Source organism: Aquarana catesbeiana, linkage group LG01, assembly GCF_042186555.1.
Source record: "Aquarana catesbeiana isolate 2022-GZ linkage group LG01, ASM4218655v1, whole genome shotgun sequence".
NCBI classification, from domain to species: Eukaryota; Metazoa; Chordata; class Amphibia; order Anura; family Ranidae; genus Aquarana; species Aquarana catesbeiana.
Window position 1 is genome coordinate 64,628,986 of NC_133324.1, and position 13,675 is coordinate 64,642,660.

The window sequence follows — 13,675 nt, forward strand, 5'->3', positions numbered from 1 at the left end:
TAATGCCGCAAGCATGGAACCCAGTTTGTTTCAAATAAGCATCATGAGTTGCCATGGTTCAGGCTGGCCAGCTACCAGCACTATAACAACCAACAACACTCTAGGGCCAGGAAACAAAGCGTTCTGCATTACTATGGTGATGGCAGCCAGCTCGCCCGCACAATGCCAGTGCATGACTCTGATCCAGGACCTCTGCATGCAGGACCAACCCAAGCATTCTGGAGGAGATGTAAATCCACTTCCTCCAGACCTCCTCCATCTCCTGCCCTCTGCTGCACTGCTGAAGCCAAAAGGTAGAGCCTTTGTGATGGGTTGGCCTGTGTGTCTGTGGGGGGCTCTGTGTGAACGGGAACCTTGTGATTGTGGGGGGCTCTGTAATGGGAGAACTGTGTGGTCATGTGGGGGGACTCTGAAGTGAAGAGGGCCTTCTTAAGTGAACTGGAATATGCATTGAAAGATTCCCTGGAGGCCAGGAAGAGGAACAGACTTGAAAATGATAACTGACCCCAAGGACTGCTTAATGGATAAGTTCATGATAGGCTTAGTGTTCCTTCAAGCAAGAAAAGCCCCAAAGAAGAAGCAGGAGCCTATTCTTGAATTAACTCCTCCAGCTAAAATTCATGGATAAAACTTTCATACAGAAGGAAGAGGTGGAAGATTTCCTGGAGACCAGGAAGAGGAACATACTTGTAAATGATAGTTGACCCTAAGCACTGCTTAATGGATAAGTTCATGTCAGGTTTAGGGTTCCTTCAAGCAAGAAAAGCCCCAAAGAAGAAGCAGGAGCCTAATCTTGAATGAACCCCTCCAGCTAAAATTCATTGATATAACCTTCATACAGATGGAAGAGGTGGAAGATTTCCTGGAGGCCAGGAAGAGGAACAGACTTGTAAACTATAGTTGACCCCAAGGACTGCTGAATGGATAGGTTCATGCCAGGCTTAGGGTTCCTTCAAACGAGAAAATCCCCAAGGAAGAAGCAGGAGCCTATCCTTGAATTAACCCCTCCAGCTAAATTTAATGGATATAACCTTCATACAGAAGGAAGAGGTGGAAGATTTCCTGGAGGCCACGAAGAGGAAGAGACTTGTGAATGATAGTTGACCTTAAGGATTGCTTAATGGATAAGTTCATATCAGGCTGAGGGTTCCTTCAAGCAAGAAAATCCCCAAAGAAGAAGAAGCCTATTCTTGAATTAACCCCTCCAGCTAAAATTCATGGATATAACCTTCATACAGATGGAAGAGGTGGAAGATTTCCTGGAGGCCAGGAAGAGGATCAGACTTGTAAATCATAGTTGACCTCAAGGACTGCTTAATGGATAGGTTCATGCCAGGCTTAGGGTTCCTTCAAGCGAGAAAAGCCACAAAGAAGAAGCAGGAGCCTATGCTTGAATTAACTCCTCCAGCTAAAATTCATGGATATAACCTTCATACAGAAGGAAGGGGTGGTTATGGCAACATTAATGTAGCATCTCATCTAAAATATAACGAGCCTGGTACGCGGGCAGTGGCTACTGTGAATGAACTGGTGGATATGGTCATGGAGTGTTACATAAGCAAACTGCTCTCATAAAGAGTGTTAGGAGTACAAAAGTCGTAGGACCACAAGATGGGCCAGTGCCCTGTTATGGAGGTGCATTGCCTGTTTAATACTAGGTCATAATAAATGAGCAACAGAGAGGATTTTCTCAGAGCCCATTTAAAAATGTATGTTCATGAAGAAATTCCACCTGAAACAGCCATCAAACTTTCCAATGCGGTAGCCCCTAGGTAACATATTAAATAAGGTTATAAAGCTTTGTGGAAAGAGAATTGACTGACACTGCATTGCCTTTGTAAAGGTGGAGGAGACCAGTAAAGAAGGAGGAGACCATTAAAGGTCGAGCCTCCAAATTTTGTGCCAGGGCTCATTTAATCATAGCTATACCATTCTATCTATCTATCTATCTATCTATCTATCTATCTATCTATCTATCTATCTATCTATATCTATCTATCTATCTAGTTTATAAATCATGCACTATCTCTCTGTTTTCACAGGATAAAAGGAAGCAACTAAACGCATGAATGCCGCATATTTTGTCATTTTGGATATATTTACATGCCTCCGCCACACGCCAGATCAGATGATTCTATTAAATCCTGCATTTATACACCTTCATTTGTCGCCTGAACTTTCCATTCCCATTGTTGAGTAAATCACAAGAGAGGCTGAGCAGAATTCTTTGGATAGGAAAAACAATTGAAAAGCATTTGTTTTAACAGCGTTAAGCTATTTTCATAAATTTTCAGTCTTCAAGAGCAGACTAAAAACTGTAATTCAAATTGGCCTATAGCTTTTCTGTGGTGTTATCACTGAAAACTTGTAAGGAAAGCAAACTTGTCTACAATTTTATAATTAGCCTTCCCAGCAGGGGCGTTGCTAGGTGGCAAAAAGACCAGGGGCTTCAGCCCAAAGTCCGAGCCCGGCACCAGGGGGGAGATGTTACCTACCTGACACACACTGACCTACCTGACATGCACTGACCTACCTGACATACACTGACCTACCTGACATGCACTAACCTACCTGACATACCTGACACACCCTGATCTACCTGTCATACACTAACCTACCTGACCCACACTGACCTACCTGACACACCCTGACCTACCTGACATACACTAACCTACCTGACCCACACTGACCTACCTGACCCACACTGACCTATCTGACACACACTGACCTATCTGACACACACTGACCTATCTGACACACACTGACCTATCTGACATGCACTGACCTACTTGACATACACTGACCTACCTGACATACACTGACCTACCTGACACACCCTGACCTACCTGGCATACACTAACCTACCTGACCCACACTGACCTACCTGACCCACACCGACCTACCTGACATACACTGACCTACCTGACACACACTGACCTACCTGACATACACTGACCTACTTGACACGCACTGACCTACCTGACACACACTGACCTACCTGACACACACTGACCTACTTGACATACACTGACCCACACTGACACGCACTGACCTCCCTGACCAGACTCCAGGTGACGTGAACTCCTCCTGCAGCTCAGCTGTAGTGTGCGGCGTGCCTATCACAGTAGAGTAGTAGACAGCAGGCACTCCAGGCATCCAGAGCCAGAGCCATCACACAGGACAGGAGAGGAGAGCCGCCCGCCCGAGCGCTGAGTGGGGATCTTCCTACAGTGGTGCGGTGGCCTCATTGTAATTCCCACCTTCTGGAGCCTGCAGCGCCTATGATGGACATCACACATTCCGCGGTCCCGGCATTGGACCAGTGGGACGTCCATCATAGGCGCTGCAGGCTCCAGAATGCGGGACCTGCTATGTCACTCTGCCGTGGGGTCAGATCAGTCCCTGCTCGGCGGCGGCGCTCGGGCTCTGGGCTAATAACAGAATTGTGCATGCCCAAGACCCGGGTCTTTTTGGGGACTCACTCGGGGCCCCAGCCCCCCTCAGCCCCCCCCTCCCAACGCCACTGCTTCCCAGTATACAGAAATTCTTCACCTCGTGGGTCTAATATGAGTTGATTTCAGTCAACAGCTGAATGGGATGTATTATGTATGCCTACAGCTGTCGTGCATAATAGGAAATAACCAAATGATATATTCAGTAAGGAGCACACAAAGACATATTATATACAGTAGCTGAATATCTAAATCATTCATTTCAGCCATATCTTGGCAGTATATTAATTTGTGATCAACTGACAATGAGTATTGGCTTTTCTAATTACCATGCATTTTTTAAATAAATTGCATATTTCATTAAAAAAAAGGTTTCTCTTTTACTAATGAGTTTACTGATTTGACTCCTATTTCTACACTATATTACCAAAAGTATTGGGACGCCTGCTTTACACGCGCATAAACTTTAATGGCATCCCAGTCTTAGTCCGTAGGGTTCAATATTGAGTTGGCCCACCCTTTGAACTTTTAAAATGCCAATGAAATACATTTACGTTTTTGGTTGTAACGTGACAAAATGTGGGAAAATTTCAAGGGGTATGAATACTTTTTCAAGGCACTGTAGATGTGCGACTTTTAGGGGCCACCCCATTGTTGGCTGAAGCCTCACAGGAGCTAGCAGCGGCATTGATCACACACCCCTTAACACTGAGAGGAACACACACACACATATCCCAGGTCACAGTGATTGGCTGTCATGTCAGTCACATGATCGGATGGAGCAATGAGGATTTTTCCATTACCCGCCGGTGACTGAGCTGGGCGCGCTCTCGGCACATCGCTATTTGCACTTACACACACAAAAATGTGGCCACTCGGTAACCAAGGCCCACCTACCGAGAGGCCTCATATTTGCACCAAGGAGTTAATCACCACTGGTTTTTTATTTTTTGCCAAATCATAATAAATAATATTAGTAATAAATGAAAAAAGAGCAAACATTTTTGAGAAAAAAAAGTTTTTCATTGTTTCAGCTATAAAATTTTGCAAATAGATAATCGTTCTTTATAAATTTAGGGCAAAATGTATTCTGCTACATTTTTGTTTGTGAAAATAACCCAAATCAGTGTATATTATTTAGTCTGTAGGAAAGTTATAGAGTCCACAGTCTATGGTTTATATATATATATATTTTTTTTTTTTTTTTTTTTTAATATATACACTTTATTACCAAAAGTATTGGGACGCCTGTCTTTACACGCACATGAACTTTAATGGCATCCCAGTCTTAGTCTGTAGGGTTCAATATTGAGTTGGCCCACCCTTTGCAGCTATAACAGCTTCAACGTCTTCTGGGAAGGCTGTCCACAAGGTTTAGGAGTGTGTCTATGGGAATGTTTGACTATTTTTCCAGAAGTGCATTTGTGAGGTCAGGCACTGATGTTGGACGAGAAGGCCTGGCTCGCAGTCTCCGCTCTAATTTATTCCAAAGGTGTTCTATCTGGTTGAGGTCAGGCCAGTCAAGTTCCTCCACCCTGATTTGGACCAGTGCACAAAGAAAGGTCCATAAAGACATTGATTAGCGAGTTTGGGACGAAGGAGCTTGACTGGCCTTTATTGATCTTGTTTTGTGCACTGGTCCAAATCATTTGGTGGAGGGGGGATTATGTGGTGTGGGTTTGTTTTTCAGTTGTTGGGCTTGGCCCCTTAGTTCCAGTGAAGGGAACTCTTAAGGCGTCAGCATACCAAGACATTTTGTACAATTTCATGGTCCCAACTTTGTGGGAACAGTTTGGGGATGGCCCCTTCCTGTTCCAACTTGACTGCGCACCAGTGCACAAAGCAAGGTCCATAAAGACATGGATGAGCGAGTTTGGGGTGGAGGAGTCCTGACCTCAACCCGATAGAACACCTTTAAGATGAATTAGAGTGGAGACTGCGAGCCAGGCCTTCTCATCCACATCAGTGAATGACCTCACAAATGCGCTTCTGGAAGAATGGTCAAACATTCCAATAGACACACTCCTAAACCTTGTGGACAGCCTTCCCAGAAGAGAATAAGCTGTTATAGCTGCAAAGGGTGGGCCAAATCAATATTGAACCCTACAGACTAAGACTGGGATGCCATTAAAGTGCATGTGCGTGTAAAGGCAGGCGTCCCAATACTGTGCTGGATACCCCATTCCAACACAATGGGCATTACTATGAAGTTGGCCTCCCTGTGGGGCTTAAACTCCCTCCATTCTTCAAAAGCTTTTTACAAGATATTGGAGTATGTCTGGGGGAATTTGTGTCTATTCGGCCAAAAGAACATTTGTGAGGTCATGTAGTGATGTTGTATGAGAAACTTTGACCCACCATTGACTTTCCAATTCCCAAAGGTGCTCAGTAGGGCTGAGGTCCAGGGCTCTATGCAGATCTAAACCCAATAACTAAAATGTCATATATTCTTTAACATAGTAATGTCATTCTGAAAGTTGTTTTCAATCTTTTTAAATGTTCAGCTTTTATTAGATTTATACTTTGTGAGCCTTGCGTGAAGGCAATTTTGTTATGGGGTGACAACTGTCTTTAAATTTTGCATCTATGGTGTCACCCTGCCACATGTGCCCCTGTTGGAGACTACATTCAGTAGACATGTGCACTGCCAAAAAATTTGTTCGTTTTAGTTTCATTCGTTTTTGTTTTTTTCCGGGTCATTCGTTATGATCAAAATTTGTAAATTTGTAAATTCGGAAATTCGAAAAATCAAAAATAAGAACTTTCAATTTTCCAGATTTTCTAATTTTCAAATTTACAAAATTACGAATTTTCAAATTTTAGAATTTTCGAAAATCCGAATGTGCAACTTTCCAAATTTTCGAATTTACAAATTTTTGCATTTCCGATATTTTGAAGAAAGAAAATCTGAACATTCCAAAGAACGAAAGTCTGAAATAATAACCAACTAACTAAAAATAACTAACTATTAAATTATAGGCATTGGAATTTCCTTTCAAATTTGGCTGTTAGTCAACGTAACAAATACGAATTTATCCGAAGTTACGAATTTTCCGATATAACGAATGCCGCAGCTAAACAAATGGCAAAACACGTTGGGAGCATGGCTTGGATGAATCGAGCTGAGACTGCTTTCACCTGCTAACCACTTGGGCCAGGGCGAGGCGTGCAGCAGCTATCTCTTCCTACTTCTACATGCTTGGGGTCTGGACAAACATTTCCCCAGCCTGCACCTTCACTAGTCAGCAGGATCCAATTTATCGGACCTTGTTGGCCTGAAAAGGGCCACTAATCATTTATTGTGGGTCACACAGAATTCAGGGTTCAAGAGGAGGTAACACATAGTGCACTGGGGTCAGGAGTATGTAATGTACAGAGTGCAGGGGTCATGAGTACATAACGTACAGAGTGCGGGGGTCAGGAGTATGTAATGTACAGAGTGCAGGGGTCAGGAGCACTGACCAGGGGCCCTAGGTTCACCTAAGGCCCCATCAGAGCCAGACAAATAGAAGTAGCAGTGGGGCGAGGGAGTCAGGCTTAGTGGGCACAGGCAGTCCGGCGGGCAGGGCCGCCATCAGGGGGGTACAGAGCCCATACACTAGTAAGGGGCCCGAGCGTCTAGAAGGGCCCGGATGTCTTGCGGGGATGGGAGAAGGCAGGGGCGGGTGCAGGAGAGCTCCGTGGCCGCGCTGGATTTCGGAATGTGTGTGAGTGTCATTGAGCTGACATCGGGCTCTTTGCTGCCCACTCTGGTAAATTCCTGCATGTGCACCCCTCGTGTGTCCTGCACAAGAGCTGGGGCAAGGAACACCACCTAACAAGTAAGGGCTGTTCCACAAGTGGGGGGGGGGGGGTGCCTGTGTGTCTGTGTACGTGTGTGTGTGTGTCTGTGTACAGGTGTGTGTGTCTGTGTACATGTGTGTGTGTGTCTGTGTACATGTGTATGTGTGTGTCTGTGTACATGTGTATGTGTGTGTCTGTGTGTCTGTGTACATGTGTGTGCCTGTGTACGTGTGAGTGTCTGGGGGGGCTGCGAGCGTACAGGTGTGAGGGGGGCTGAGAGAGTACAGGTGTGAAGGGGGGCTCCGAGTGTACAGATATGGGGGGGCTGAGAGAGTACAGGTGTGAAGGGGGGCTCCGAGTGTACAGATATGGGGGGGCTGAGAGAGTACAGGTGTGAAGGGGGGCTCCGAGTGTACAGATATGGGGGGGCTGAGAGAGTACAGCTCACTCAGGGATTTTTTATACCAAAGACATGTAGCAGAAAACATTTTGGTCTACATTTATGAAGACATGTTTTACATTTTTTTAATTTGATATGTTTCATAGCAGAAAGTAGAAAATATTGCACTTTAATTCTTAGGAGTAGGTGCGTAAATTGGGCAGGCATGTAGGGGCACCATAGCATTACTTTGCCCAGGGGCCCATGATGCTATTAAGATGGCCCTGGTCAGGAGTATGTAGGTACAGAGTGCAGGGGTACATAACGTACAGAGTGCAGGGGTCAGGAGTATGTAATGTACAGAGTGCAGGGGTACATAACGTACAGAGTGCAGGGGTCAGGAGTATGTAATGTACAGAGTGCAGGGGTACATAACGTACAGAGTGCAGGGGTCAGGAGTATGTAATGTACAGACTGCAGGGGTACATAACGTACAGAGTACAGGGGTCAGGAGTATGTAATGTACAGAGTGCAGGGGTACATAACGTACAGAGTGCAGGGGTCAGGAGTATGTAATGTACAGAGTGCAGGGGTCAGGAGTATTTAACGTACAGAGTGCAAGGGTCAGGAGTACTTAACGTACAGAGTGCAGGGGTCGGGAGTATGTAATGTACAGAGTGCTGGGGTCAGGAGTATGTAATGTACAGAGTGCGGGGATCAGGAATACTTAACGTACAGAGTGCAGGGGTCAGGAGTATGTAATGTACAGAGTGCAGGGGTTGGGAGTATGTAATGTACAGAGTGCAGGGGTCAGGAGTACTTAATGTACAGAGTGCAGGGTCGGGAGTATGTAATGTACAGAGTGCAGGGGTCGGGAGTATGTAATGTACAGAGTGCAGGGGTCGGGAGTATGTAATGTACAGAGTGCAGGGGTCAGAAATACATAACGTACCGAGTTCGGGGATCAGGAGAATGTAACACACAGTAAACAGTGTTCAGAAGTATGTAATGCACAGTACGTCCCTTTTCCCACAATCTCTCCCCCCGGGGTATATCCCACTACCAATCTCAAATCTCCCCCAAGCTAAAATTGCCCCCAGCACAAATTTTCTCCTCTCTTCTGGAATGTACTCACCACACCTCAGCTACAGCAATACTTGACAGAGTTAGGAGAAGTTCTCCCAGGTCTCCCCTTGGCAGTGTCATACAACACTTCAGAGCCAAGAAGGAGCATAACAGTTCCTTCCACTCTGCAATGGGGCAAATATAGACATGAATTGGCTAAGAAAGAGATGGAGGCAGTGGCGGCTGGTGCTCAAAATTTTTGTGGGGGCGCAAACAAACTGAAAAATACTGACCCCCCCCCCACATCATTTGCAGCCTCACTGTGCCCATCAAAGGCAGCCACTGTGCCCATCAAAGGCAGCCACTGTGCCCATCATATGCAGTCACGTGTGCCCATCATATGCAGTCACGTGTGCCCATCATATGCAGCCACTGTGCCCATCATATGCAGCCACTGTGCCCATCATACGCAGCCACTGTGCCCATCATATGCAACCACTTGTGCCCATCATATGCAGCCACTTGTGCCCATCATATGCAACCACTTGTGCCCATCATATGCAACCACTTGTGCCCATCATATGCAGCCATTGTGCCCATCAGTCAGCCACTGTGCCCATCAAACGCAGCCACTTGTGCCCATCAAACGCAGCCACTTGTGCCCATCAAACGCAGCCACTTGTGCCCATCATATGCAGCCACTGTGCCCATCATATGCAACCACTTGAGCCCATCATATGCAGTCATTTTGCCCATCAAATGCAGCCACTGTGCCCACGGACCCCCGCCCCACTCGTGGGGTTTGCGGCTTTGGCAGCACCACATCCCCCCCCCCCGCGCGTAGCACTGCAGCAGCTCCTCTCAGAGCGGTGGCGGCCTCCGCTCCAGCACGTGTCTCCTTCGCTCCTCTTCCTAAGCGCCAGGCATACAATAGGGTTGCCCGGCGCTTTGGCCAATCAGGAAGCAGGTCTGCCTCCTGATTGGCGGGGAGGAAGGTTAGTGTGGAAATAGCGAAAATTAATTCGCTATCGTCACACAATTGGGTTGGATCAGAGCGCACTCTCTGCACGTTGAGCCCACCCTATTTTGAAGCCTATTAGAGCCTCTGGCTCTAATCAGGTACTTCAAAAAGTACCACCCCTCCCGCCCCCCGCCATAGGAATCCCTGAAAGGGGGCAGGCTCATGCATGGGGGGGGCGGCGCCCGTGCGCCCACAGTGTGCGGGCCGCCACTGGCTGGAGGTCAGCAGCACTGGGATGCATTTTTTTTTTAAATAAAGCACCAAAAATGGACTAAGTATCTCTTACAGTCCCTATGCAGAAGACCTCAGACTGGGATAGGGGGAAAAGCAGCACAAGGAGCCAATCAGCCAGCTGTGCTGCAGTGCTCATGTGTTAACCAGGAGTATGTTGATAGGAGAAGAGAGCAGAGTGACAGAGAGATGAGCTCATGATCCAGATGCTTCTCCTTTTACTGTCCAGTCATAGGCTTCTGGAGGGACATGATCTATAGGCTTCAACAGAGAGAATTGAGGTTTCCTACCCTGGCAGGTAGGGTTGTGTTCTTTTATTGGGTTGTGTAAATCTCAGACTGACAAAAATACAAATCTTCTGGAAGGTAAAAGCCGCTCCCTCATACGCATTTCATCCGTGTATTTAGCTTTTGCTTGGAGTTCAGCTTTAGAATAGACTTCTGTCACTATTTTCCAAGCCATCTGCAATTAGCACAGATGGATATTCCTACAGCCTGATGCTGCAACAAGCAAATATTTCACATATAAGGTGCTCAAGAAACGCGGATCCAAAAATAGCGCCCTACGTTATATGTGGATAATGTACTAATCATAGTAACACAAGACGGTGAATGGAACAAAATCTCAGCTGGGTTCAGGATCTGTAATAAGCAGCGTGTATTTACAGACACATCAAGTATTTATCATGGCCGCTGCCAGAGCCTACTGGAATTTTTGTTTCCTCTGCAGCCAGACCTTGGTCTTCTCAGAGTCATCAAGGAGATAGAGACGTTTTATATATTTTCAAAGTATGCCATTCTTTCTCTATAGAACTCCCCTGTTGTATCCCTCACACCTATTAGACCCCAGTGCCTGAAATATGTCACTGGCATCTACAGGGTAGGAAGCAGGTAGAGATTGGAGGGTGTAGTCATATATAAATACTTTATTCATCATCGAGAAAGAGCAATACAATAGGTGAGCACTGGTCACTGTCTACATACCAGCTCTGCTACCATCCCCTGCTCTGGGGCCACGCTGCCTCAGTATCCTGTCCTGGGGACAGCAATCCCCAGCTTTATTAACCTAAAGAGCGGACTTTGCCAAATAGGCTACTCCGGCACTCGTGCCACTCCATGCCCTCACACTCCCTGTCTCCACCTTCAGGAGTGCTGGGCAGGAGGTGCAAGAGAGGCCTCCACAACATTCCAGTCGTCACCAGGCATGTGATAGTTGGCTTTGCCATTGATGATGTGACCACTGCCATTTATTATGTGGTCAATGCCACTGATGATATGACCAAGCCATTGATGATGTGGCCAGTGCCACTGATGATATGACCAAGCCATTGATGATGTGGCCAGTGCCACTGATGATATGACCAAGCCAATGATGATGTGGCAGAATGTCACTAATGATATAGGAGCCCAATACTGTTTTGGGCTCCTCTAAGTTTCAAATTATTTTCTTTTTGGCACCTCAATTAGATTGCAATATCTGGGGGCTCCTCTGCATGTGAAAAGGCCTAATACAGACAATATGGATGTCAGATGTTGTGCGGTAACTCTATGTGACACGTAAGTTTTGACATACTCCTTTGGGGGCTAGTCAAACCTGCCAGCCCTGCAGGTCATATGGAATTTCTTGGTTAATAAATTTCTTGCTTACTGATATTGTATTCTGTTAATTTTAGAAATGGCAAATTGTCCCTGATGAAGACCATAATTATTCACATTTTGGAAACGCGTCGGACTGTTTTTGCCACAACTGTTAAATACTATCCTTGACTATGTTACCTTTGTGATTACCTTTTTTGTATGTCTTTTATTATTATCTACTTTTAACTTTGTACAAATAAATTCAATTTTTTATTCATTTTTCTATAAAGATTTCTTTCTAAAGTTTTTTCAATTGCCTTTAAAATCCCACTATTGAGGTTCACTTTTTCTATATATTTTAGGGATGTTGGCAATCTTTTTGCATCAATTTTTGGGAGTTTCCTTTTCTCTAAGCCATTGATAATGTGGCCAGTGCCACTGATGATATGACCAAGCCATTGATCATATGGCCAATGCCACTGATGATATGACCAAGCCATTGATGATGTGGCCAGTGCCACTGATGATATGACCAAGCCATTGATCATATGGCCAATGCCACTGATGATATGACCAAGCCATTGATGATGTGGCCAGTGCCACTGATGATATGACCAAGCCATTGATCATATGGCCAATGCCACTGATGATATGACCAAGCCATTGATGATGTGGCCAGTGCCACTGATGATATGACCAAGACATTGATGATGTGGCCAGTGCCACTGATGATATGACCAAGCCATTGATGATGTGGCCAGTGCCACTGATGATATGACCAAGACATTGATGATGTGGCCCACACCATCGATGAGGTGGCCAATGCCATAGATGATATAGTCAACACCATTGATGGCGTGGTTAACGCCATCAATGATTCCATTGATGATGGCTGCATTTTAAATCCTATTTTCTATGGATAGCTTAACAGCTCACTTTTAAAGAGCGGAAAGAACACAATAAAAATAGGGTGGAATAATACCAGGAATGGCTCCTGACAAATTCTATCAGCGGTACATGGCAACTTCATAAATGACGCAGAACATTGTTTAACGAGTATGTAAGGGACATGGTGTCCTGTGTTGGCTAAAGGCTTAAAGGGCATCGGAACGGCACATTTAAACATCAATTTGTATGGGCAGGAATACCACAGACCATGTGATGTCAACAGAGAGGCCAAAAGCTATAAACATGAGTAGAGGTGAATGGAAAGTCATGACTCGTGACTGAGAATTCTAGTAATATTATCTGGTAGGGAAGGAGGTTATAGGTTTTACGCATTAAAACAATTCGCACACGGCAGCTGACAAACACTTGTCAGTATAAGGAACGGCACCGACAATACGCTCACTGAATGTTTAGCTTTGCCTAAAGCAATAACTATGTTTATTTTGGATTTAGGAGCAAAGGGCAAAAACCCCAGTCAGGCTTTTTTTTTGCCACCCGTATCCCATTGGGGAAATTTCCCTTTATTTTCTCCTTTATGAAGGGAGTGCTCCTAATCTCAGCTTGTTACCTGTATAAAAGACACCTGTCCACAGAAGCAATCAATCAGATTCCAATCTCTCCACCATGGCCAAGACCAAAGAGCTGTCCAAGGATGTCAGAGACAAGATTGTAGACCTACACAAGGCTGGAATGGGCTACAAGACCATCGCCAAGCAGCTTGGTGACAGGGTGACAACAGTTGGTGCGATTATTCACAAATGGAAGAAACACAAAATTACTGTCAATCTCCCTCAGGCTGGGGATCCATGGAACATCTCACCTCATGGAGTTTCAACGATCATGAGAACGGTGAGGAATCAGGCCCAGAATTTTTATTTTTTTTTTATACTAGTAAAGGAGAGATTTGGGGTCTTTATGACCCCAGATCTCTCTAAAAAGAAGACCTGGCATCCTTATTTCTATTTTAAGGGATGTTTACATTCCTTGTAATAGGAATAAAAGTGATTAAAAAAATAAAAAATAAAGAGACAGTGTAAAAAAAAAAAACAATTGCAACAATCGCCATTTTATTCCCTAGGGTCTCTGCTAAAAAAAAAAAAAGTATAATGTTTGGGGGTTCTAAGTAATTTTCTAGCAAATTACCACTAAAGTGGCAAAAAAAAGTCTTCAAGTGGTTATTAAAATGCTTATGTTACCTGTACGTGATTTTGTTTCCTGG

At 45.1% G+C, this 13,675-nt stretch overlaps 1 protein-coding gene across 2 annotated transcripts in view; it reads left to right on the forward strand.

The window, feature by feature from the left end:
- Positions 1-3,822, forward strand: part of LOC141131844 (CD5 antigen-like) — a 33,718-nt gene extending 29,896 nt beyond the window's left edge. For both annotated transcript variants that reach the window (XM_073619598.1, XM_073619602.1), the window contains one exon: positions 2,043-3,822. In XM_073619598.1, coding sequence (XP_073475699.1) covers positions 2,043-2,047 — 5 coding nt within the window. In that variant the 3' untranslated portion in view covers positions 2,048-3,822. The remainder of the gene's footprint in view (positions 1-2,042) is intronic.
- The last annotated feature ends 9,853 nt before the right edge of the window (positions 3,823-13,675 follow it).